This window comes from Lytechinus pictus, chromosome 13, assembly GCF_037042905.1.
Source record: "Lytechinus pictus isolate F3 Inbred chromosome 13, Lp3.0, whole genome shotgun sequence".
Classification (NCBI taxonomy): Eukaryota; Metazoa; Echinodermata; class Echinoidea; order Temnopleuroida; family Toxopneustidae; genus Lytechinus; species Lytechinus pictus.
In genome coordinates this window covers 27175428-27203235 of record NC_087257.1, presented here as the reverse complement: position 1 = coordinate 27203235, position 27808 = coordinate 27175428, and the positions used below count along the sequence as shown (strand labels likewise).

At 36.1% G+C, this 27808-nt stretch overlaps 2 protein-coding genes across 3 annotated transcripts; one reads left to right on the top strand and one right to left on the bottom strand.

The window, feature by feature from the left end:
* Positions 1–1766: 1766 nt before the first annotated feature.
* Positions 1767–9475, top strand: LOC129274676 (uncharacterized). The gene is made up of 5 exons (XM_064109016.1): positions 1767–2203; positions 3093–3389; positions 5303–5407; positions 6107–6337; positions 6829–9475. Exons 2-5 carry the CDS (start codon positions 3111–3113, stop codon positions 7063–7065), a joined length of 852 nt encoding a protein of 283 aa, XP_063965086.1. The 5' UTR covers positions 1767–2203; positions 3093–3110; the 3' UTR covers positions 7066–9475.
* LOC129275208 (WD repeat-containing protein 75-like) lies at positions 9327–27808 on the bottom strand. Of its 2 annotated transcripts, none has more exons than XM_064109013.1 (17): positions 27630–27808; positions 24827–24956; positions 24303–24368; positions 23493–23580; positions 22348–22564; positions 21318–21499; positions 20769–20924; positions 20290–20480; positions 19493–19680; positions 18667–18836; positions 17140–17326; positions 16480–16571; positions 15381–15467; positions 14335–14588; positions 13397–13534; positions 12084–12178; positions 9327–11584 (listed from the first exon to the last, which is right to left on the bottom strand). In XM_064109013.1, exons 1-17 carry the CDS (start codon positions 27713–27715, stop codon positions 11338–11340), a joined length of 2574 nt encoding a protein of 857 aa, XP_063965083.1. In that variant the 5' UTR covers positions 27716–27808; the 3' UTR covers positions 9327–11337. The 2 variants fall into 2 exon arrangements, with proteins under 2 accessions (XP_063965083.1, XP_063965084.1); XM_064109014.1 differs by having other exon boundaries at positions 9327–11581.

The following is a 27808-nucleotide window of genomic DNA, read 5'->3' as shown; positions in this document are numbered from 1 at the left end:
AAACATCCAAATTCAAACTTGTCTGACTTTACTATCATGATTACAAACATTTATTAATTTCACTGTTCAACCATTTGATGACTAACTACTATAGCATCAGCTTCAAAATATCTTTTCAGAATTATAAGTTTATACCAATGTAGTAAAGTATGTTAATTTTCCACAAAACTCTCACAATATATCTGACATCATATTATCTTTAACATGTCATTTTTTCTATAAAAAAAGGGGGATGAAAAGTAATTTTTACACTCATCGATGAATTCAGCAAAACGGGCTTAAAATTAGTTTTGAAGACCCGTATTCTTACCTCATGCAGGTAGTAATGGTCATGGTTAATTAGCAGCTAAAAATCAGGAAAATATAGCTGCTCGGAATTATTCTCTTCTGGCAGTCTCGAGAAAAACTGCACAGAGAAGTCTGGAAATGGTGTGTGTGAGAAGCTAATGGAAAGCTACTGAACACTTATACTCTTGCCCAGAAAAATCCCAAGCAGCTGGTCAAAAAGTTTGGATTCCTGCCTGGGACAAAAGGGGAACAAAAGGTACCTATTCAGGCAAGGCAGAGAAAGATCACTACCATGGAAAAACTATTTTAATTACCTAGTCATCGATGGTAACCTGAATTAAAGAAGCACTGCTCATTAGCGAATAAAAAGATAAGATTCCTGTCTCTTTGCTACCTTGGCTCGAGTACAGGGATAAATTGTTTGGGCTAAAACAGAAAAATAAATGAATAAAATAAAATGAATTTTCAATGTGACAGTTAGCAGCCAAAAGCAAATTGAAAGGACATTTCACATATGGAGCCAATGTAAAAAAAATAGCCACAGTAATACAGACGGAAAACAGATTTCACACAAAGATGATATGGGCGAGATATTCTTTTGTCAAATTATTAAACAATTAACAATACGGGAACATGTACAAAGTAGGAAAAGATGACAACAAAAATAAGGAAAAGGAAAGTGGCAGCTGTGAAAAGAACAGAAGATGGGGGGGGGGGGTCATTTCTAATTATACGTGGACAGCATCCGTACCCAAATCATGATCCAAGGATAGGAATTAAACGCCAGGACGGCCCAATACCAACATGGATTTTTCGCAGATGTCCTTGCACACCCTAAGAATTTCGAATTATTCGGACATTCCCATTTTCATAAAGGCGCTATTTGCTGTGTATACCTTTTCTGCAGTTGGGGGCCTTTCTCAATTTTTTTTTTCGGGGGGGGGGGCGATTTTGACACTCAATTCATATTCCGCGCCTTATAACCCCAGCCGATCAATAACAGGAGATCCCACTTACTGGATAGAAAGAACATATGTAGCTGTAGGGCTTTTATGAACAAAAAATTAAGCAAGCTTCTTTTTAAAGTTATATTCCATCTATCTATCTATCTATCTATCTCGTTCTATCTATCTATCTATCTATCTATCTTTCTATCTATCTATCTATCTATCTATCTATCTATCTATCTATCTATCTATCTATCTATCTATCTATCTATCTATCTATCTATCTATCTATCTATCTATCTATCGATCTATCTATCTCGTTCTATCTATCTATCTATCTATCTCGTTCTATCTATCTATCTATTTATCTCTATCTATCTATCTTTCTATCTATTTATCTATCTATCTATCTATCTATCTATCTATCTGTATATATATTCTATGTATCTATATATCTATCTGTCTGTTTAATCTCTCCCTCTTCTCATTTCGTATTTCCCATTTATATCATTATATGTTTTTTGTCCAACTGAGTCACTGAGATATATATGTTTTTGTTACAATAGGAATTTGGACTTTGCATGAGCCGGTTTAATACACGTAAACAAAGATTCGACTACATTTTGAATACCGGCGCAGAGAGTAAGCAGACAGCTAAGGATGGGATTTCATGTCAACAGCCCACAGTTACTTTGGCCGAATCGATCAGAATATCATAATCATAATAGCTGGCACATGAAAGCTGGAGTTGGATTTGTTTGGAATAGCTTTTTTGAATATGTGCTACCACCCCTCTAGGATACAAAGTGCAACTATATTATTACACTCTCTCATTATAGCTGCCGCCTAGCCTAGGCCTACCTCCCGCAAACGTGAGCTCGTCGAGGTACCAATGCATCAGCTATACCCGATATACTACAACCATCTCATACTCTCCCTTCTTTGCTGGTAGTATACTGGGTATTTAGGTAAGAGGTCCACGTTAAGGCATATCCAAGTATTCCTTAATTGTTAATATATTACATTATGATGATGTAGTCCTCCGTAGTCTTTGAGGCTTGACAATGACTGACTGGGACATATGATATGGTATGATTAGTTGTATTTGTTTATGCATATTAAAATGCAAATATCGGGGCTAAAATACTAGTATCATGAATACTGTGTATCTGGACAGACTGGACTGTGTACCAGGTTGCTGTACACATTTTTGCACTCACACGTATGCAAGGTTTGTATTCTGCCTTTGAAGCACAAGGATACCAAATGATAAAGGCATACCATGGTGCTAAACAATAACCCCGTGTTTCTTTTTGGCAAGCAGGGCATTGTTCCTTGTGCATGCAAACAATGTCTGGCCTAGTTGATATTGATCCAAGTCTGGTATCCATATCCAGGCCTATATAGGTGAAAGGTGGATGAATGATTGGTCCATGCTAGCAAGTAAATGATAAGTCAGTGGTTTTATTTTTTTATCACCAATTAAATCATTAAATGACCAATGTTTGCTATATAGTTGGTAAACAGACTCTTAATTACTAATTGAATATCATGTATAGGATTGAATGTGAATTAGAACAAGTTTTCTGGTGCCAGCTAGGCTGAACATAAAATATTCTGTTGAACAGGGAAGAGATTTTGTATTTTCCGTTTGTGGGCTATTTATATATATACTCCACATTAAAGTTGTATAATACCCAATAACGATTCTATTTTCTCGGGCTTGATTGTAAATTTTTAGGGCACTTTTAGAAATACTTTTTGGTGGCAATTTTGGGGGCACCTGTGTATCATTCCATTCTAGCTATTATTTCATTAACCTAAATATTTGCCAAACTTTTGGTTTCATATCAACAGCGTGTTTCGATCCTGACCATGGCATTCTTGAATGAAGAGATCATTCGCGAGTTCAGTGAGAATGGGGCTGTATGTTTGCGACAGGCATTCAGCAAGGAATGGCTTGATGTCGTGGAGAAGGGAATCGAAAGAAACATGAAAGACCCCGGGAAGAACATGGAGATATTGCAGAGCGAGGAAGGAGGGACTGGAAGATATTTCACAGACTTTGCCAATTGGTGGAGGATCACAGAATTCCAGGAGTTTGTGAGGAAGTCACCCGCAGCCGAGATCTGTGGGAAGCTGATGGGTAGCAAGGTGAAATATATGTAGGGTTTTGACGATCGAGTGGTAGTGGTGATGGCCTAGTTAGTGTTCAATATGATAGTAGAAATCGAATCCTGGATGGGAGTTTTGATAGTCCCTCTGCATTTTGATTTTGGAAGTGAATTTTATATCATAATGATGAGGGAATTATTGTTGGTTTTGGTTCCAGATTATTTGAGGAAGTAAATGAATGTCACTATTGTTATGTTGTTGCTGGATCGCTATTGCACTTTTGCTTTCAACCAGACTTAAATGAGACGAATCAATGCAAGATGTAGAGTTCATATATATATTTATTAAAGGACAAGTCCACCCCAACAAAAAGTTGATTTGAAAAAAGGAGAAAAATTCAACAAGCAAAACACTAAAAATTTCATCAAAATCGGATGTAAAATAAGAAAGTTATGACCTTTTTAAGTTTCGCTTAATTTCACAAAACAGTTATATGCACATCCTGGTCAATATGCAAATTGGCAGGCTGATGACGTCACCCACTCACTATTTCTTTTGTATTTTATTATATGAAATATTCTAATTTTCTCCTCCTTGTCAAGTGAAACAAAGTTTTATTTCTCCCTGAACATGTGGAATTTCCATTATTTTAACAGTTTATGGTTAAGTTACGTTGGTCCTTATTGTCAAATCTGTAAAAATTGAAATATTGTAATATTCAAACAATAAAAAACAAAAGAAATAGTGAGTGATGGACATCATCGACTCTCTGATTTGCATATCGCTGAGTTGTGCATTTAACTGTTTTGTGAAAAATAAGCGAAACTTGAAAATGTCATAACTTTCTTATTTTACATCCGATTTCAATGAAATTTACAGCGTTATGTTTGTTTAAGTTTTCTCTATCGATTCAAATCAATAATTTTCTGGGGTGGACTTGACCTTTAAAGATGATAATTTGATGATGATGATGACAAATACATGAGTAAGTCTGATGGCGACTGTACTCTGAAGTATATAAAATAGACTCTGCAAACTGATGGAGTATACTTTTCTGTAGCTCTAAACTCCAATCTCAATTCTGTAAAACTCTATTCTCAACCAATCTGTAAAACTCTATTCTGTAACCAATCTCTATTCTGATTTGGGTTCAGAAATGAACCCCTTGGTCTGGTCAAGACTCTTTACAACCAAACAAGCGTTGGTCAACCTTGGATGCTTGTCTAAAACAATCTGTACGTCATAACTTTACTCTGAATTGGGGAGTTGACATTTTAGGGAGAACATGAAATGTAGTGAATAAGAAACCCATAAAATGTGTGTGCGTCAGAAGTTTAGCTGGAAGTTCTTAAGAAAGTTGGAGTTGGTATACCTCCTGTAGAAGTATTGATTATGTATTGATATATTATTTAATATGTGAGATATGTCTTATTATCACATAACACTATAACATTGATAAAAAAAACTTGATATATCTAATTATAACAAATCAATTTTAAATGCTATCCATTTAAATAAGGTAATTTAAAAAAAAACTTGGAAGATGGGTGAAAGAAACAGATAATTAACTGACATCTTCATTTGATATTAGATAAGAATTTAAAGCAGGTTAATTTAGGAGTTAAAGTAGGAGACAAAAATTGTTTTTATAGTATGGCACTGGTGCTGGTGACAGTGGTGGGAATTTGTATCCAGAGAGACAAGATGGGGGGGGGGTGGTAGGAGTTATTTTGAAGTGTTACAAATCATACACTGTAAAAAATGAAGTGCTAATTTAGCAATTACAGTGCTTGCATAGTGACTGCACTAGGAGTGCTGATTTTCTAGTTCAAACTTAAACTAGAAAATCAGCACTCGTAGTGCATTCACTATACAAGCACTGTAAGTGCTAAATTAGCACTTCATTTTTTACAGTGTATCATATCAATTTCTTCTTTCTCTTCCCTTATTAGCATGTGGTATTTTATCATGAGCTGGTAGTCAGCAAGGAACCTGGAACGGATCGTATCACTCCATGGCATCAAGATCAACCATACTTCCCAATTGATGGGGACCAGGTGGGTGTTTCATAAAGCTGTTCTTAAGTTAAGAGCGACTTTAAGAACGACTGGTGATCATATCTTTTGGTAATGGTATATACCAAAATGTTATTGGCAATGGTTTTATAGCGCGTAAGAAAGAATGACCAGTCGTTATTAAAGTCGTTCTTAACCTACGAACATCTTTATGAAACGGCCAATTGCTGTTTTTTAATGGTAGTTTCTATAAAAGGGGTGGGAGGGGTGGGCTTCAAGTAATCTTATTGTCCTACATAAGATAACTTGTGTACAGACATAGCAACACACTTGACTCATATCTTCGGAAGTAGTTGCAGTGCTCTGAAGTTGGATTTATCTGTAAGCTAATATATTACAATGGTGAATCGTGGGAGCAAGCTCAGGAGAAAGATATTTGTATTACGTAGACAAGAAAAAGAAGAGATCAAATATTGGGTGAAGTGATAGGGGTACAATTGAATCAGATTATATGACTGTGTACAGGGCTATGTTGGTAGTCCTCTGAGACAAGATTTGATGAAATAATTATTCAAAAAGGTGTCTGAAAATATCTTTTGAATTTCTGAGGCTTGTTCCCTGATCGGTGCAATTGTTTTCAGTTGACTGCGAGGCAAGATTTGATGAAAGAATTATTTTTCATAGACCACACTGTAAAATGTTGGAAAACATGTAATTAATTTCTTTGGCTTGTTCCTCTAGGTCTGTGCAATATGGCTGCCAGTTGACCCCGTTGCCAAGGAAACATGTGTAACCTACATCAAGGGGTCACATCGGTGGGGAAAGTGGTTCTACCCCCAGAAGTTTAAGTCGTACACCGATTACGAGGCGGACAATGAAGAGTCATGTGATACCCACGAATGGACTAGCCTGTCTGACATGAAATTGGATTCCTCTCTCGATCAGTATGAGCTACTCAGTTGGGAGCTTCAGGTAGGGTATACAAGATCACCATTGGCATCAAACGTTCTCATAATTTTTTTTAAACCATGGTTAATACACCAATAGCTTGCCCTCCTAAGCATTGTCTGGTCAGAAGATCACAATTGTAATATTATAGGTATATTTAGAACTAAACCCTGTGCCTACACTTAACCAGAATTCTATTCCACACTGTCATTGTATGCTTATTATCAATTATTTAACTAGAGACTTTTTAAAATTCAGTACATACTCATATTCTCTGTATCTGTTATTGCATTACACCTTGATTTTTAGCAACAATGCACCTCAAAATATGTTATTTATATACACGATGTGCTAAATGCCTATTTGTTATTATCTGTATTATTAATGCAGTATTACAGTAATCTGCATTTACTATAAACAACATACACCTATGTCTTAAGGAGTAAATTTAATCAATGTACTAAGGACTCATTTTTGTTTACTTTAGCAAAATGTATTTTTGTCTTCACTCCCAGCCCGGTGACTGCATCGTCTTCCACCTCCGTGCCGTCCACATGGCCCCTGCCAACAACTCTCGCAAGGTCCCTCGTCGTGTCCTTTCCACCCGCTGGGCTGGTGATGATGTAACGGGCACGAGACGTCCCTGGAAGACCACAGACGTTTACACCAAAGACCTGGTGCCGGGTGAACCCATAGCAAGTGAGAAGTATCCCATTCTTTGGAGAGCAGAGGCTGGTGTTAGAGGAACGTAAGGGACACATCATAAGATGGCTCTGGACAATTTAATGAGGACATGGTAGAATGAAGGGGGATATGTCAGACAATAACTTTGAATTCTTGATACCATCTGCCAAGAAACTGTACAACACTGTAAAGCCACTGAATTTGTGCACCTGATTGGTATGGTGACGGACAATCCTTTTTTTTTTGATTGGCTGAGAAGCTCTGATCTATATTGCTGTTAGGCCTGGGACAAAAACCATTTTTTGCCATTCGATTGTTTGCCAGGGTGAACAATCGAATGGTTCGAACAATCAAGATTCTCAGAAATCACAAGGAAAATTGACCTAATATGGGACTGACATAGTCAAGTGTCAAAGTTTGGTGAAAAGCCCATATTTTGTCATGATAGTAATACACATTTTGTGTAGTACTACTACCACCAGTACTTACTAAAATATATTTCAATGCAATTTGCATGTATGTATAATTTCAACCTGTACATGTATATAACATGATTTCTATGTTTTATATATCATATTGATGTAATATTAACTTTCCATGCCTATTCACTATTTTTACATTGTGTCATAATGAAAATGATGATGTTGATACACGAGGAAGTAAATGAACGCTGCCATAACATTGATAAATTACTATTTGTCTGTCCCCTATCTCTTAATTCACATTTTGTGTAGTACTACTGCCAGTCCTTTTTCTTACAGATTCTAATACATTCTTATGCAAATTTAGTATGTATAAATATATCATTTTATCTCTTATGTATCATATTAATGCAATATACCTTATCAGTTAGAGAGGGAGGGGGGAGAGATAATTTTGTATATTTTTATATGCACCAAGCTTTGAAGAGGTTAATTCTTAAAATCTGTAGCTGTTTTATGCGTTGTTCAGAACTTCAGACTTTCTACAAAAAACCTCAGAAATATTCTAGGCAATGTCTTGTGTAGGTCCATTGGATAGGATTTGACAAAACGATATATATTTGATGCACTTGGATGCAAAATACTGTGGGAGAATCAAGTTTTATTCAAAATGTGAATTGGATTATAGTAAAACCTGCCGGATGTTTCATAAAGCTATTCATAAAGTTACAAACGACTTTACACAAGACTGCAACATGCTCTTAGGTGCTGTGTTAGCTACAAAGGGATAGAGGCTTAGAGACATCGTTTCGATGTGTTAAGCACCATATAAATGCGGAATATTATTATTATTATATCATTTTGCACAAGAAAGGGTCATCAGTCGTGCATTAAGTCATTAGTAACTTACAAACAGCAATATGAAACACCCACTTGTATATAAAGAACACCCAAGAGAGATAAGGAAGATGGTTTTATGAGCAGTTGCTCTTTATAAACAGGTTCCTGTTCTTTACTTTTCAAAGGAACCAACCTTGTGGACTTGACAGACAGGTGGTCCTTCTGTAAAAGGAGAGGAAAGGTACTTGTCTTGCTACTTGGTAACATTAAATCGTGTTATGAATGTATGTAGTTTAGTAAATTGGTGCGTTCCTATAATATATTACAAGACTAAATTGTTTAGAACATTGCATTGTGAGTTAAGAGCATGGCCAGATTAGGATAAGTTGCGGTGGTGCTATAAAAGGCTGCTGGCTCATATTGACTTTAAGGTACATGTACCTTTAAAAACATAATGAAGCAATACCTGTAACTCAAAACATTGCTGGGCTTTTTATTTCATGTCTGAACAGTGCTAATGCTGGATTATAAAGAAAAACCTGTAAATAAATAATAGGCATTTATATAGCGCCATCTATCTACAAATATTCTATTCCGAGGCGCACAAGAATAAAAAGAATGAGAAAGTTTGGATGAGTGTCAAAGTGCCAATAACTAATACTGTTAGAAAAGATGAGACTTCAGTTTAGATTTGAAGGTCTCCAGTGATGGTATAATTCTTTAATTCAAATTATTCCAGAGGTGCTGAGGCAGAGAAAGCTCGCGCACCCTGAAAGACCATTTGGGGGAGACAAGAAAAGCAGTCTTTATGAACAGGTGAAAGATTTCTTTGATAAGTATTTTCAATGAAGAAAATTATTCAAGGAAAACAAAATTTGTGGTGATTATAGGCCGCTATTCCATGCAGGTGGTTATTATAGCAGGTTTTACTATAGTTTGTAATATAATATTCATATCCTTTTTAATTGGCTATGCACTTTCATGCAGATTTTATCGTTTTTTTTACCATTAACAATAATATATATGTAAATTACTTAAATAAAGACTCAAATGAAATTCAAAAGATATCATTGGTTTTAATTTATTTGGGTGGTAACTACTATGTATACAACATAAAACTTGTATAAAATGATCTTCTCTGAAACCTAGATGTTGTTTCATGAAGCTTATCGAAAGATCGTACAATGATGATAATTAGAACAATTATAATAATTACAATAATTTATACTATAGTGCACATTTCCACCTTGTTGTGTGCTCAAGGCACTAAAGCTTGTCAACCAATAACGGTGCTCACAGCTTTTTGAGGAATTCCTTCTTGCCAGTACCCATTTACCTCACTGAGGTAAATGATGCAGCACATTGTGGATCAGTTTCTTGCAGAAAGAATTCATGCCATTGTTGGGATTCAAACCCACGACCATCTCTTTTGAAGTCTGGAGACTAATCCACTGGACCACAATACTCAACATAGTTGATTTCAAATTGATTATAAATATTGGTTGTACAATGAATCGCTTTGGCCTGTATTCTGAACTCGGGTTTAAATCAAACCCTGGTTTAAAGTTGTGGTTTAACTATGGAGAGCCAGTTGGAGCACAAATCCTTAACAGCACACATTCAAATTATTAACTCGTACACGGTATGACACCCAAATTGTTCATAATTGTCTGGGAATGATAACAGAAGTATCTTTCTTCATTATGAAAGCAAAAGGAAACAATATAGTAAACATAAGAAATATGCAATATAAACAGAATTTTTGAACTTTTGGCTCTCCATAATTTAAGCAGAGTTAGACTGTGTTCCAAGTTAAACCAAACTTAAGAATACAGGCCATTGTGTATTGTGTAATAGGGACCTGAATTTCTTGGGGGGGGGGGGGGGGGGGCTGAAATACAGTGCAACATGCTGATGAAAAGATAAATGATTTGCATACCGGTACACTGTCAACCAAAGTACAATTTCTTTCTTTTTTGTTTGGAGGGAGGGGGGGGGGGCTGACTATGGTATAGTACAGTTTTCTTGGCTCATGTAAACTTGCATGTGTGTTGCGAAGAGGTTTACCATACACCAAGTGGTGAGTCTATGATGGACTATGAAAAGTGGATAGAGGTAGAGGTGAAGTGGAAGGGTGATAAGTGTAGTCCTGTATTCCTTAAAATGACTACAATACAGAAAAGGTGAGAGGCTTGAGTAGTTGAATAAATGAGAAGGCTTGTTTGAGTTGGCGAATGGAGTTATAGAGCAGAAGAGAAGATTCAAAGTTTCAGGCAGGTTGACCGTCCGTCTTATGAAATGAATACTATACTTTCCATCCTTCTACTTGTTTGCCTTATACCTCTACCTACCTTTTCTTAGTCCATCCAGGACTTACCACATGGTAACCTCTAATATGAGATTACCATACCGACAGGCAAACTTTCAAACATCATTGTGTGTTTTAATTGAAAAGATGACTCAATTGAGATAAAGGAAAACAACTTCTATGTCCTGAATTCACAAAAGGATACCCATTCATGTTTTTATTTTGTGTACATTTTGGAAAAAAATATATATATATTAAGACCTACATCATCATGCTCCTGGAAGTTCAAACCTTAATAAACTTTAGCTTTTAGTTGACATTTTTTATGGATTATATCATATTTCATCAAACATGGGTTTGTCCATAGGTTAACCTTCAAGGAGTCAAATCAAGTCGAATCATTTTCAGACAGGTGAACTCAAAACATGTTGTTTAATCCATTAAAGTTGTATCTCAAAGAGATCTATGACTTGTGTAGCGTTAGCTGTATTTATCAGACTTATTTATAGTTTTGATTTAGGCCAACAATTCAAACTCCTTGGTTCTGTAAATCCAGCTGAACTGGACTAGCGTCCCCCTCATCCTCTTCTGCCGGTTTAGAACAGAGAAGAAGTTCAGTCTCTTGTACTTTGACTCAAGTTTGATCCAGTTTGATCCAGTAATGACTGCATTTAGTTTGGAGACTGAATGCCATGGAGCCTTGAAGAATAAAGTTCTAGAAATCCAGTTCAAACCAGTTTCAGCTGCTTCATGGCCTAGATCACTGGTTGTCATGAAGCTTCTTCTGATAACGTTCTGATCCAATTATATTTGGTTTTGGCTGCTTTTGAAATTTTCTTCATCTCCTTCTCACTAAGCTCCGCCTCCTCAACGACGGGGGTGTATGATGAACTTGACCCTGTTGCCGTGGGCGGAGCCGAGTGTATGTCTTCTGTTTCCATGTCTGAATCTTGAGAGGATTGTTGGGCGTGGTCTTCATCTTCTGAGTCCTCACTCTCAGAATCTGTTCCTGTGCTGCTAAATTGAAAACACAATAACATCTTGTAAAACTAAATAAACTTGAAGAGAGGACAAGCATCATTTTACTGGCAGTGGATCTACACTAACCTCTACAAGATCTATAAATATACATTTACATCCATCCACACTTTCAAAGAAATTAAAACTTTCCCAACATCTGAATTAATCAGCATACCCTCTTCAAATTGGGGATTATCATTAAATTTTCTTTCCTATAAATTGTTTGAAAACAAGTAACATCTGTCCAATAAATGATAATTATGAAATTCAATCAATTTTTTAATGAACAGCACAACAATAAAATGGATAGTAAACTTCGCAGCTCTGATTTACTATATTCAATCAAATCATAATTCTAAAAGAGGTGAAAATGTGATCTACACAAATTTACAATTTTATACATCTTGTGATAGCTCAACAACAACATGAACACTACAACTTTGAAAATCTTTTTTTTTAATGGGTTTGTAGACCAATTTTCAAGATCCTGACTTACTTTGATAAGTGACTAGGAGGTCCAAGAAGAGATAGAATGAAGGAAGAACAAAGGTGGCTTGCTGGTGGAAGAATGTGAGGTGGAGCAGCAAGGATCTGAAGAAGAGAGGAAAAAAACACAAATGGTAAATCAAAATGACAGACCTGCCGACCGTCTACAACAACAAAAAATTTATTCTTAGAAGGAAAAAAAGTATTTTTTGACAAAAAAAAGAGTATTCTTAAAAATTTGTCTCAACATAACGCCAGCCTGTTGTAGTGAGATCGCTGACATAAAAAGTGAAATGACTCTACCTGAAAACTTGATAATTCACCCTTTTAAACGTGCTCGTAGGCAAGAATTTACCTGTTCCTTTCATGCGACAAGTTACTGGCCTGTCGGGCCGGCGCTAGTGTCACGTGCTGTGTATAATACATACTCTATGATCAGAAATTTAAAAAAAAGTAACAAATCATACAAAAAAAGGTGTATTCGTAGCAAAAAAGAGGAACAAATACAAATATAATAAAGAGGGAACGGTTAGCATGTCTGCAATGTATCTCAATGGTAATTACTTGATGTTCAGGGAGAAAGCAGAACAAGACATTTTCACTTTCAGTTCCTTTGTTGTTCTTTTTCTGAGATATCTTGTATTTTCCCCCTTCTTTCTTAGCGCTTTGAAACTTTTGTATAAAGCGCTCTATAAATTTTGTATATTATTTGTATATTATTAAATAACGTATGACCTTGAAGTCTCTAAACAAATCAATCATCACTACTCCAGCTTTGAAGTTAAGTTGTCACATGGTTATATAATTCTGAGGTGATCTCTTGTGTCCCCTGACCTTGATGCCTCTGACCTTATCTGGGGGGTGTTTCACAAAGATTTTTTGAAGTATGGCTTACAGTCGCACTTAAATGCTTAGTTGCGTGCGTTATAAAAGGCATGACCACATTGGTCAGATCATGCCAAGAGGACGCGCACTACTGCGTATTCATTAATATAAGCATGCGTGGTACATATCATGTACGCATCAGCATTTAAGCGCGACTCTGAGTCATGCTCAAATCTTTGTAAAACACCCCCAGATCACTCTGGCTATTCTAGTCACCCAAAGGATTTCAATTATTATTACAGGTTTACTATCAGCCAATCACATTGTAAGATTTCAGTAACTTAAATCTGTTGTTTATATGACAAGTTTCATGAAATGGGCTCCTGTACAAATTTACTGATTTTAACATCGATGGGGTAGATAATCATGTCAAGTCAGAACACGAATAAATGGTTGATAAGCTCTGTGTTAATAAGTCTGAAAGCGATTTTACTTTACCTCGGTTGTTGAAGCCTTAGAAGAGGTGAGACTCTGTGCTTGGCTACCTCCCAACTGATCGTCGGTTGAGATCTGCCTTGAAGCCCCATCCAGGAGCTGAGCAAACGGTGTGAGTGGTACGCTCCCATGAAGATCACTCTGTAGGTGGATCAAGTGAAAGTGAATGAAAATAATGTTTGATTGGAGACTTGCCATACAAAGACTTGTGATTCTATGGAAATACATTGATGTCATAATTCTTCAGAGAGGACTTAATGCAACAGCCCTATGGAAATGAAAAGGAGCACACTGATTTGTCAAAACAATATGCATGCATGAGGATTAGGTGACATTGACAATTGAGAATTCTGGATTTTCATAGTTGAGATCAATAGGATTAATCACATTTCATTGTAAGAGAGGGCCAAAGGATGCCACTTTTTTGATAAAAAGCAAAGATATCCCTACATTTCTATCTATATTTTCTTCCACAGAAAACATGATTGATATGGGTGGGATTCAAAAGGTTGCATCCTATATGAATTTTCAAACAGTGTATGTGACATCACCAGATGACAAAGATAATGGTGTTGGTTGGTAAAGACAAGGAAAAAAAATTTAAGGGAAAATTAGCAAGGAGGAAAGGGGTGGATGGTGAGAAGAGGTAAGGGGAGAGGGAGGAGAAAGGAGGGGGAAAGAGTGTGGGGAAAACGGTGAGGAAGGGGGTGGAGGGAGGAGATGAAGCAAGAAGATGAGGAAATGGGAAGAAACTAGGAGACAAGAGAATGAGAATGAGGAGTATATGCAATGAACTCTGTTAAACTTCAATCCACACAAGTAATTTCCCCATAGGCAAACTTATATAGTTCTCATAGCTTGACTTGATCGTTCTATATACACAAGATACTCCAGCAAATTTACATCTAAAAGATTCATAGCTATAAAGTAGTAAAGCTTACTGCATCGTATTTATTAATCTTCTCTTCTTGCTTGGCCTGCTCTTTGCTAATCAGCGTCAGCAACTCTTTCGACTTGGTCACAAAGTACAGCTCAGAATGCTGTTGCCAAGGCAATGGATCAGCGGGCAGTTCCTCCTTGTCGTTCCCATCTCCCTGGCTCTGTCTTGGAGTGAAGATGGCCGAGATGACTTCGGAAGAGGAAGTGGAAGAATGGTGGAATACAGGGCGTGGCTCACATCCATCGAAGACAAACACTATTGAGAGAGTGATATATATACATTACATTAAAGAGAAATGCCAGTAGTTGCAGTAAACACTGATTTCATGAGAAAGTCTGTAAACCAGGCTTAATTGTCAGTATATCATCGAGGATCTAGATCTGGTACAGTTACATAAACTGAACTTTGTGAAATCATAAAATCTAAGCTGAAATACGATCACACTGAAGATCGCCAACACAGATAGGCACACGTGGGACAGTGTATTATTATTGCTGGAATAAAGACCCGACGGAAGTGACCGAATCCGCGCTTATTTTGCTTATTTCTCAGCAATTACACAATTTCTTTCAGAATCATTTGGCACATATTTTTCATTCATACAAACAGACACTTGGGTGATCATTATATTAGATTCTGTAAAAAGTCATTTTGAGATGGTTACCAGAACTGGAATTTACCTTTAAGGACGAGATACTTGATAGGGTACTGCTAAAATTCTAAGGTGAACCTTTCACAAAATAATGGTGATTTACAGGGGGCAGGCACTTCAAGAATTCATCACAAGAATGTATTACATGAGACATCAACTGTTCATAGCAATGCTCCTGGCTAATAGCTATCATATGTTCATTTCTTCTCAGACAAAAGCCTCCCAGCAATGGCCAGCATGAATTGCAGTATTGAAAGTTCAAATTTCTGGCTTGCACCCAGTAAAAAAGATCGCATAAATTTGAATTTTCAATATCATACTTCCCCAACAGGCCTTAACATTCTATGAATTTCAGTATTTTATATCCAAATGGTGATTAAGTTATGAATACTTACAACTGTTTTTGTTATCAAAGATAGCAAAGTGTTGACTGTAGGGATCACCAATGAGAATGTTGACAGACATAGATACACTCCACGAAACTGAAAGTGTGGAATAAAACCATAAAGGGAGTAAGAATAATAATAATGAAAATGATACTAGCAATAATAAAGCTGCTGCTACAACAATGATGACCAGTGCTATAACTACAGCGGACGGCAGTGGTTGGGCCCAATCGGCACAGAAATTTTCTGAACACCACTCAACATGAAAAACACTTCTTCTGTCCACCACTGATTTCAAATGAAAAGTGTTTCAAACACAACTTCTTGCAAAAAGGGATTGCACTTGCATTCATTTCCATTACACATATTTGTATAATTTACATTAAATATTCTTATGTTTGATAAATATTAGCTTATTTTCACAGATTTGCTAATGTCAGATTGCTTATACATTGATGTTCCTTCACTTTTGGCTATAAGACCACTAACTTGGCCTGAAAAAACCTTTGAAAAAAACTTTGTAATGCTGCGAAATAGCGACCACCACTAAAATGGGTCTAGCTAGAACACTGATGATGACAATAATGCTAATCAGGGTTCCCACAGAAATATGAAAACAGAATTCCATGACTTGATTGCTGCTTTCCATGACTTCCCGTGACGTCCCGGGAGTTGGGATGTCACAAAACTGGGAAAAATGGAAATCATGAACACCAATTATAATAGCAGAGTATGATCACAGAGTATGAGAGTTGCGAGATACAACAAAACTGGAAAGCTGCAAAAGTCAAGAGCTAAATGCAATTCCATGACTTTTCACAAATTTTCCAATTTCCCTGACTTTCCATGACCACAAATTTTTTCAGGATTTTCCATGACTGTGGGAACCCTGGCTAATGATGATGATAATCATAATAATAATTCGGCTACAGGCATATTCTCTTTTTATAATACCAATGCAAGTTGCATCAAATTTCATATCACAGTAACTTCACCATCCTATGGCATGGCATCTAGCATGGTCACAATGTAAATGCCATTCAAATAAAAATAACATAGGATACATGTACCACCACTGAAAATCATTTAGCTGCATTGACATACTTACCCCTACATGTTAATAGATTCCAAACAGTAATGGACGCTGAAGTACTGGATACTAAGAGATGGGCTGATGAACCATGACCAAAGCATAGACATCTAAAAAGGAAATATAATGATAAATAAGAATATTCCACTTTTATGAAGCACTTCGGAACTATGACTGATGCAGATGACGTGGATTTTTTTACCCAGTCATCAGATGCTGGCATGCCCACACAAAATGTAAATCTTTCTCCACTCCCTGGGGAGCATTCCAAAATTGTCCAAACTCAATTGCCAGGCATACCTTGGCTTTAGCATCCTACCGGGTGCCCATTTTACACCTTGGTGTAGAGTGGCAAAGTGTGGATTAACGCCTTGCCAAAGGACGCTAAACAACAACCCTCTGATTATAAGGCAGCAACCACTTCACCACAATAAATTTTATAACTGTGATATAATTTTTTTTAGTGCTTGTTTAACACCTTGCAGCTGTACCTGGCTAATCTGTGTATATTGATAAGTTGTTTAATTTCACTTCATGACAATACCAACTGCCACATTATGTAATGGTGTTTCAATTCAAACTTCCTTCTGTTTCATAGATGTCCAATTACAGAGAGAAAAGGGAGTATATTTTTATTTACAAATGAGGGAGTATATATTCATTTACAAACGAACTTACTTGATTTCTGTACTGAGCGCTGCATGAGTGAGGATCTTCTTAAGTTCGTTGACCTCAGGGTTCCAAAGTGTGATGACCTCATTGAATCCTACCCCCAGCAAAGATCCATCAGAGGAGAAAGCCGCAGCTCTTGGCTCTGCATTCTTGTAGAAGCCGACCGATTCGCAATTCCAACACTGTTTTGTTTCTGGGCAAATTACAGAAATAGACAATAATTTTGACATCGATATCATATAACTCAATACTCTAGGGAAGAGGGAAGGGGCGACTTTACTATGAACTATATTACTGTACACATGCAAAATCCCCAAAATATGGATAAGGGTAGTTTTTGCTATATTAAACATGCACAATGCGTGAAAAGTACAAAACACATTCAAAATGTCAAAAATGCCCCAATCTGGAAAAAAAGGATGTTTCTAGAATAAGAAGTATAACAACTGAGAAAATAGGCCAGGTTTCAGAGTTCATCAAATTTCAGTTAGGGCATCATTTGCCCATATTTTTCTGGATTTTTGTACGGATACGAATTTCTTGATTATGAGCATGTTTTGCAAGGGTCACATTTGTTCAGATAGAACCTGATGATCAATTTAAGGCCATTACTGTATATAATATAATATACAGTGCGTCCCACAAAAACGAAACCGAGATTTAGCGATGATTTAACATAGCTCATTCATAAATACAATAGACACATGACCTACCAATGTAAAGCTTAAAATCTCCTCTTTCATCTGATATTACTTATATTATTCCTCATTCACGCATGAGTGAGCAAAAACAATTTGAAGAAAGGATACCAAAAACTCATTAGGCGGGGGGTATCTGAATTTCAAAAAGAAAATCACATGCCTAAAAAGTTCAATATCTGCTCTTTTATTTGATACCTTAATCACAGAAAATGGTCAAGAAGTAAAAAAGTTATGTTCCCTCGAAACAATGCTTGTATTTCCATTATTTCATTAAATAAACGTGTTTTCACCGGTTTCCCACAGAAGCTATCGCACGGTAACAAAAGACTTAATGCATGGCTGATCATCAACAAAACGGAGTGTCAAGTGAGTTTGAACGCTGGCCTGTAATACCTCTTCATTTTTATGAAATTATTGACATTTCAGCCTTATTTTAAATTACCAGAACTCTGTTATTTCTAGACCATTTTCGGTAATCAAGGTATCAAATTAAGCAGCAGATATTGAACTTTTCAAAAATGTGGTTTTCTTTTTGAAACCCAGATACAGCCCGCCAAGTGACTTTTTGGTATCCCCTTTTCAAATTGTTTTTGCTCACTCATGCGTGAATGAGAAATAATCTAAGTAATTCCAGATGAAAGAGGAGATTCTAAGCTTTACAATGGTAGGTCATTTGTTTATTGTATTTGTGATTAAGTTATGATAAATCATTGATAAATCTCGGTTTTGTTTTTTGTGGGACGCACTGTATTGGGGGAAATCCCAAAAATCCTGAATTATGTGCTGCTCTCATAAGGAAAAAAAAGGAAAAATCTTGAAAACCTTTACTTACTCTCCACATCTGTATCATCAACAAGCATCCAGAGTTTAAACTTCCCATCAGCACTGGTAGTCACTACCATAGCATCCTCACTCTTACTAAGAACTTTACTAGAAGGTCGGAATTGGAGAGCATTGATTACCTCCTGGTGGGGCATCTCTACAGTGGTGTTCAAAGTAAAACTGAAATGAAAAAATTAGAAATAAAATAAGATGCGGTTTGGTACTGCAAAATAACAAACTAGCAATAAAACAAAGACAAGTTTAATGCTTTTTTCCGAGAATAAAAAAATATAAAAGATTCAGCATAAGTTGAGCTTCAAAATGTCAAATAAATTGCCTCAGAAGAAGCATTTTTCAGACCAGTAAGTATGTAGGCATAAATATAAAACATGTAATTTACATCTCCTAAATCAAATTTCCCGCAAGTTCAACACATTTTTGTGTTCCCATGAAATTTGATTCATCTGTAATGCAGTCATCAGCATTATCATCTTTCCTTTATTTTAATACCATACAATCTGTACCAAGATAACTTCTTTCAGGATTGGGATAAAATTATATCTTATGAAGGTGTTGAAATTTGAATAAACCATTACTCTGCATACAGTGTCTGTATATTTTTTTGGGGGTAATCACTTTAATTTAATAGCACTGATTAAAAACACACATGGAGTGTCTCTTTTCACGACCCTGGTTATTGTGATCATAAAAACTTGAATGGAAATGGACAATTCTATGAATGAAAGGCCATATTAATCAATCAATAATTCAAAAAATAAACACATAAAGAAATATTTTTCTATCTTAAAATATGAATATCATAAACCTTGCCCTACCTCTGTTTCTTGGCATCAAACTCCCAGAATTTGAGCCTCATCTCCACCGATGTCTCCCCATCATCTCTCCTCTCAGCCGTGACCATCCAATCACCTTTCAGGTCAAAGGTCATATGAGTGACCTCTGTGTGGGCCAGGGGTTTGTGAAGGTTCTCAGGAGAAATATAGTTCTCACCGGTGATGTCCATCTAAGCAAGAAGAGATAGGGATGTGAGGTGCGCATATACTTACAATTTTCTAATCATGTTAATGAATTCGGATGGACAGTCATTTACAGGACCGACTCTGTGATTCAAGACACACACACAAAAAAAAATGTCCAAAGCCGATGCGCGCTTTTGTCACATTACGCCCAAAAATGATGCCTGTTGCCATGATTAAGTACGCTATTTTATTAATTAGTCTACTGTTTGAAGAGTGAATAAAATAGTGTAGATAACCACAGCAACAGGGGTCAATTTCGCGCAGTGACAAAAGCGTGCATCAACATTGGACATTTTTTAATATACATGGTAAATAAGCATAATTCATACAGGAAATCTGCATACACCATGGGTTCAACCGATGGTTTTAAAAACCACATTTGTGAATTCGGGCCAATGAGTAAACAGAGATTTAGATTGCTCATTCATAACAAGGAATATATTTTTGTTTTTTTTTATTTGGGAAAATCAGATTCTAATTGAATTAGAATGAATAATGAGTGTTGAGGGTAAGAGAGAAGATACTGTGTCATGGGCTAAGTTATGAATTTCTAAAGCTTCTTAACAACATTTTTCTAAGTTAAATAAACTTACATTGTAGAGAAGCTTATCTCTTCCTAGCTGATAGAACTGAAGATGCCCCAGTTTGCCATTGAGAACTAGGGCACCAGTACGAGGGTCAACATCTAAACCGGCTGGAACCGGATCTGACGGCTTCTGGTGAAAACTGGTATGATCTAGACCTTGGATGGTATGCACTACTTTAGTGGTGAGGAGCAAGATCGCTGGAGAGAGAGAGAAAAAAAAAAAGGAAATCAGAATTTTTTTTTTTTTAATATAAGAATAATTACAAACGTAGAGTGGTCAAATATCTCATTCATTACAATAAATGTTGACACACATTCGATCAGCTTTTATTCCTTGAAGTGACAACATCAAAATTCTTCTTTCACTTCTGTATTCTGTGTTTGAACATTTGTACAGAAACCAGTTTGACATGAATCGACACACTCTCTCCATCCTAACATCTAAAAAAAAATATAAATGCCTTTTTAGAACATACGTATACGTACAGTTATTTTTCAAAGACAGCGCCCTCAGTTGTCCATTGGGTGAGCATGCTATGTGGGAAATAGCATTACCAAGACGTGGCATGAAATCTTTATGCTTGGAGTTATACTGCCACTGGACAAGTGTGCACTCGTGGCCGCCGCTGAACAGATATGTCCCTAAGAAAATGAAACAGAAACAAAAAGTGTAAAGTTTGTAAAAGCCTGGAATATAAACCAAAAATATCAACATTTATACAAACTTTCAAAAATAACAATATAATATGAAAATTTAATGAAGTAGGGCTCCAGGTTTCAGGTCTTGGAAATAAGATTAATTTTTTAAAAGACAAAGAGTCTCGGTACGGGAGATGAAAATCATTTGCATTTATTGTATCATATCCATGGGACATATTAACTGGAAGAATGTTTTAATCTGTTCTGGCAAAAACTTATTCTTACATAAATGTAAAAAAATTAACTTAATGGTTCCAAAGAAAATAAAATCTTGTAATAAAATTACCTCTTACGCTTTTGAGTGGCAAAACCAAATAACGCACATAAAATACTTACCCTCTGGTGAAAATGAAAGATCTTCAACGGGAAGAGCGTGCCAATGGTTGATATTCTTGATCAGGGATTCTTGTTGGAATATGTTCCAAACGATTGACACTTGACCTTTGACATCACCCACAGCGATACAGTTGTCATGGGGATGACAGGTCAGGCAAGTTGGTTTGACCTTCATCTCAGTCCTGAATGAGAAAGAATTGTATAGAATGAAAGGAGAATGAAACCATTAGAACCAGTTGAATTCATAGAAAATAGAAAAGACACAAGATTAAAAAAAGTTTTTAGAAAGATTGATTGAACAATAAAACAGTCAGAATTACTTAAATAATGAAAATTTTGCTTCTAAATAGCAAATCGTCTTGGACCACAGAAGAGGTTTACTGCAATGGGTGCATAAATGGATGTAAATTTGCACAGATTTCAGTGGTTATTTGACTTACGGAAAAGTCAACAATGTTGATGATCCGTTGTTATAAATTGTAAAAATCTAGGGCCTGTTTCATAAAGGGTTACAACTATTGTAACTGCTATGGAAACCTTGATAGTTATTGGCTGATAAGCCCTGTTACCATGGTAGTTGCAATAACAGCAAAAATACTTTATTCGTAACTCTTTATAAATTATATCAATTCAAAAATTTGCAATTTACAGATCTATTTTACCTACTGCAAATCAATGTATACACTCTTTTGCAAAAAAAAATCACAAATTGCAGTGTGCAAATTTCATGCTTGAGTGAACCCCAAACTTTCAAACCTCGTTTTCTTCTTATTCCTCTCACTGAATTTCTTCTATAAATGAACAGGTAATTGTGTGGGATATTGTTGATCAGTTTTTGCAAGTTATGTGTCATTCTAAAGCTTGGGATGTGCTTTTTCAAGCTCAATAAAAAAATCTCAAAATTCATTTTGGGCGAATTATTATTTGTTTATGCTGTGGCAAGTCTCAATTTCAATATTTTCGAGACTATTGATTGATTTAAACACAAACTTTTTGCAAAAACTTTCTTGAGCTTCCTTTAGTAACTCACCTTTGAATAGTCTTGTCCTCGAAGTTGTAAACCTTCAGGTTATTTCCCATGACGGAAGCCATGTACTGGCCGTTAGCACCGAAGCCGATGCAACGATCGCCTCCAGACCCCACCACGATCACAAACTCCGGACTCAGCGGCGTCTTGTTGGATGTGCCTGATGGGATTGATGCCATGCAGAGACGGAGAGGCTTCTTGTGCAGGAGCTGGCCGTTGTCTGTCAGGAAATAGAAAGCCAATGAGAGACAACAGAAATGGTACATATAATTTAGAACAATCTTATGAACGCTTTTATACAGTCTGTAATAACATACGTCCAGGCAAGTGTACTATCTACCTATTACATAAAGCTGTCTTATATTACAATCTTGTAAATTAGCGCTGATGTCTTCGCATGCTGCGAATAAACACCAACAAAATAGACCAAAACAGAAACAAAAAATTTTAAAACAAGCTATAGAGTTTTCATCTATAACTTGGAATATTCTAATTCGGGGAAACCAGCTTTACTACGTACATGTACAGCTGTGATAAAAAGTTAGTGAACCCCACCACAAAATGAACTCCTTCATGCTGAGCATTGAATGTAGACAACACTACAATCATTGGCAATCCTGAGAAACAAATTTTATTGAATGTAATTATCATCTGATTTCACAACTAAATATCTAAAACATGGCAGAACTTGAACAATTTAGATATGTTCATTTTCTGGTGGCGTTAACCAACTTTTGAGCACCACTGTACATGCATGCACGTGTTGGTCCATTCTGCTTTGCATTTTCACCCAATTTGATATGTGGCAAGTCTGACATCGAATGCGATTTGAGGAGAGATGGATTTTGTAGAAGTTGTCAACAATATCATATGATCCCATTATACCCTGTATAGTATGGCGCTATTTACTGTCTACAGGTGCTATGTAAAATTGAGTCAAACTGCAGCATATGAATCCAATGCAAAATTATTCATGATGCAAAATAGGGAAGACATTTCAGCGTAATGGGAGAGAAGATTCCATGTCATGGACTAATAGTGAAATCTGAAGGTCCCTTATATTATAAAGGTGCTATTTGGCTACTAATGAGATTCATTTTTTATCATTATTTTTCTTTGGTAAATGAAGGATATTGAGAGTGCCTTACCGTCCATCTTCTTGCAGAGTACAAAGAGGACATTCTTGTGTGCTTCATGTAAGAACAAGCCATACAAAGGTCTGTCAAACTTGATGGTCTATAAGTGGAAGGAGAAAGAATAACAATCACAATCATCACACTTGCATTTATGCTATCAAAAGTCTTTAAACACTCTATACTAATGCATGATAGTTACCCCTGGATTAAGCAGCTTCGCTGTTCATAACTATGTGTTTCAAGGAACAAAATCCTGCCAATGTGGTACAAAGATATGTGATATCAGATGAAAGCATGAAATTGAAGTGGCAGAAATGAAAGGCTAAAAAAAGTTTCTTAAAATCAAACTAAAAGGAAACCAAACTAAAAATATTTCCAGATGGAATAAAATTTTGAGAAACTGTCTGGGACTAAAATAACTTCCCAGTTTTATTATTATACTGCAAATTACACAGCCACTTCAAAATGAATACATCAGTGCTTCTCAATGGGACAAAATTACAAATTATTGTGTCTCATTTCAAAGTTACGAAAAACCATTCAAATATATTTTTCATTTTTTGTTTTCAAAGAGAAATTTCAAAGAGTTGTACTTTCTTATCATTGACATTACTGTCATTCTCTTTTAATATAAATGATGTTGATACACAAATTACATTTCTAGTTTCATGAATCATCTGCTAACCATACAAACACACACTGATAACAACTACAACCAATTACAATAATGAAAAGTTTAAAGGTCACAGATACATTAAGCTCAATAAAACTATGGCTTGTCAATGATAAAAGAAAATCATACAATGCATTTACTGTGCTAACCTTAAGAATGACATTGTCCATATAATCCCACAGGATGACAGTACCATCTTCTGATGATGTTAAAACCTGTGGAAATAAAAGTAAGTTATGTTTAACACACACTTTAAAGGGGAATATTACACAAAATATCTGTATGGAACTGTATATCATAATTCAATATATACATTGTAAATATACAATAAAAAAAATAATGAGCAATATCTTTGAAAACATGATACTTCAAATTGCTTGTTAAAGGAACACTTACAACTACAACAATCAATCTGAATACAATTTCCTTTTGGCTTTGGTTTTGAGTTTTGAATTAAATCTATGAAGATATATTATAAATAGTTAAAATAGAACAAAAGATAAATTGCATCACCATTCAAGCTGTAATTTTTTAATCTAAATTCTAATAGATCCTTAATTCCCTTGTAACAATTATCTATACTCTGTGATTTTCCCTTTTCTATGAGAAAAAGTACAAGAAAGAAAGAACAATCCTCTTATATTCTCAAGCATCCAATATGTAGAGCACTCACCTGAAGTTTGTTCCATGGATTGACCTGAACTCCGGTGACATTTGAGCTATGACCTGTCAATTCTCTGATACATTCTCCACTCAAGCAGCTGATGATTTTAACCCTGTGCCCGGAGCAAACCAGCAGACACCTGAAAAGATGAACGCCAGAGTGAATATAATCAGGAAAATTGTTTTATACCTCAAGCGCACATCCCTTCATGAGCATAACACTCATAGTTTGAGGAAAGTAGGGAGGAGTTTTAACAATGAGTTCCCCCCCCCAAAAAAAAAAAAAAAAAAAATCCTCAGAGTATTCTGTGTGTGTGTGTAATAAAGAAAAAACAAGGTGTGTTCTCTCAAGTGTCTTATATTGTTTGTTCTTGAAAGAGGAGTGGAGAGGAAGTCAGAACGGAATGGTCAAAATACCAGTAGAGAAGGCAAGAAGAAATGCAAATTTCTCCAAACGAATTGACAACTTTAAGTAGACTCATACAAGGGGATAGTCAACTCTAGTTCAGGAGGTAAAGGATGTTCAATTGGAAAGAGTGGAGGACAGGTAAACAAAATGGTTAAAATACCGGTCGGATTAGCAAAAAGAAGAGCAAACTTCTCCATCAACGAATTGCATGCTTTAATGGATTCAGGAAAGATTTTACATTTTACAAGCTTTTAAAGATGTCAACTCTTCAATAGCTAAACGAGCAGAGTGGAAGGAGATTGCAGATAGGTTCTTCAGTCGATGTAAAAATGGATGCTGAACCATTCGCCATTATCATACTACCATGAACGCCAATCTTGCAAAGAGAAAAGGAAAAACAATTTTCCACAAACGAATTACAAGTTTTAGTCTGAGAGGTACAATGTAGACCTACACAAAGATAAGCATACCCTATAAAGTAGCTTTTAAGTAACAATTTACCAGTAACTTTGTATATCATAAGTGCCAAATCCACTCTGTATCAAGGCGCATGCTCGTCAAAACGAACAAGCAAAGTGTTAGGAGTTTGCTTAGAAGGTAAATGCAGTTTGTTTGAAAATAGTGGAGAGGAGGTACAGGTACAAGAAAAAACAAAATGGTCAAAATACAAGTCTATTTAGGAAAAAAAATATATATCTAGCAAGCTTCACTTCAATGTATTGCAAACTTTTAAAAAGGTAATGTAGGCACATCTACAACTGTGTCGAGACGAGAGTGGCAAATGTAGAAAAACACCTTGCCAAAGGATGCTAGTGCTGCGGTGGGATTTGAACTCCAGACCTTGTGGTTCAAAGTCCGAAGACTTAGCCACTAAGCCACAACACCTCTACATGATTGGATTGTTTTTGTTGCTTGAAGTTCGAACTTTTTTCCTCTTTCTTTTCTATCCTTTTTTCTTCATCCTTCCTGCTCGCCCTTTTTTGTTCCATCTATCTTTATTTCCTATCTTTCTTTACTGATCCTTTCTCTCTCTGTGGTCATTTTTCTTTCTCTCCTTCTTTCTCTTACCTGCCTGCTTTATTAAATTTCTTTTTATTTCCTTCCTTTTTTCTTCATTTAAACTTTTCTTTGCTTCCTTCTCCCTTCCTCTCCTTTTTCTTTTCCTTCTTGCTCTCCTTCCATTATTTTCTTTTTTTTTTCATTATCTCCTCTCTTCACTCTTTCCTCCTTTCTTTCATTCCATATTTTAATTTTCCTTCTAATTCTTTTCCCTTTAATATTCTTTTTCTTTCCCTTCCTTCCCTCACTTCATGTTTTTCTTCTTTCTTTCTTTCAAAGAATGAAGGAAACATTTTTCTTTCCTTCATTCTTTCTTTCCCTTTTTCTTTCTCTCCTTTTTGTCTTTCACACATTTATTCATCAGTAGAGGCGCACGGCCAATATTGGAGACTGTCTCCAATGTGGGAGATTATCTCCAATATCAGAGACTTTTGTAAAGAATTTGGGTATCCAATTTCAGAGACAATCTCCAGTTTTGGAGACCAATTTCCTTTGTTTACATTTGCTGCAAAAGGATTACCTTGGCGGCAAATAAAAATGTGATAAGCAGATTCCTCATGAAAAATTACCCCTTTTCACCGTCTATTTTAAAATTTCACCGTCTACTTTTGTTTTGATAAGGATTTTTGTTGTCAATCACACACAAAACAAATGGGCTTCTGACCTCAGTGAGACAAAATTTTGGGTGGTAAAAATCATGCTTTTGTTGGTGTTGTTTCTTTTGTCCTTTTGCAAAGCAAGTCTCCAATGTGGGAGATTGTCTCCCCTATTGGAGAGAGTCTCCCATATTGGCCGTGCGCCTCTACTGTTCATCTTCCCTTCCTTTCTTTTTCATTCTTTTTATAATCAATTCAAAGAATAACGAAAACCTTTTTCTCCCTTAATTATTCTTTCTTTCATCCTTCGTTATTCTAACTTTCTTTAATTCTTTTCTTCATTTTCCCCTTCATTTTTTTCTTCCTTTATTCTAAATTCATCTCTTTTCTTTCATCTTTCCTTCTCTCCTTCATTCTTTTGTTCACCTTCCCTTCCAATTCTTTATATTTTTTCACAAGTCTAAACACTGTGTATCCTCCTTTGTTTGTCTTTTTTGTCGATTGTCCCGTATTTCGTAAAATCTGGTCACCTTGGTGCGCCTTACGGTTCTCGCGCAATGCCAATGGCACGCCCATAAATAAGCTGGTGAGAACTGACACCATTTTCAGCGCATGGGACTATGTACGCACATGTGTTTTCATTTATCTCACGAGATCACTGCACTAGCCACACTCATCATGCACATCATCCCTTTTAAAACAATCAAATAGACAATTGTTCAAACTTATTAACATATAAACAAGCTTACTTGCTGTCTGAAGTAAAAACTGGCCGTCGATTTGTTAAAATTCCACCACCTCGCACGGCAACAGATCCACTCATGGTCGCTGCCATTTTGTTGCTTGTCGGTACAGCGTCGTAAGAGGGCGTTTGTCAAAAATGAAAAGGGCAGAGTGAATACAAGGCCTAAAAATATGAAGCCTTACT

Excerpts from the sequence above, each read along its gene's own strand:
- LOC129274676 (XM_064109016.1), top strand. The coding sequence starts at position 3,111 with ATGGCATTCTTGAATGAAGAGATCATTCGCGAGTTCAGTGAGAATGGG. Across the intron at positions 5,408-6,106 it reads TCCCAATTGATGGGGACCAG|GTCTGTGCAATATGGCTGCC; the intron begins GTGGGTGTTTCA and ends TTGTTCCTCTAG. Across the intron at positions 6,338-6,828 it reads TACTCAGTTGGGAGCTTCAG|CCCGGTGACTGCATCGTCTT; the intron begins GTAGGGTATACA and ends CTTCACTCCCAG.
- LOC129275208 (XM_064109013.1), bottom strand. The coding sequence starts at position 27,715 with ATGGCAGCGACCATGAGTGGATCTGTTGCCGTGCGAGGTGGTGGAATT. Across the intron at positions 21,500-22,347 it reads GAGGACAAGACTATTCAAAG|GACTGAGATGAAGGTCAAAC; the intron begins GTGAGTTACTAA and ends TTTCTCATTCAG. Across the intron at positions 17,327-18,666 it reads TGATGATACAGATGTGGAGA|AAACAAAACAGTGTTGGAAT; the intron begins GTAAGTAAAGGT and ends TAATTTGCCCAG.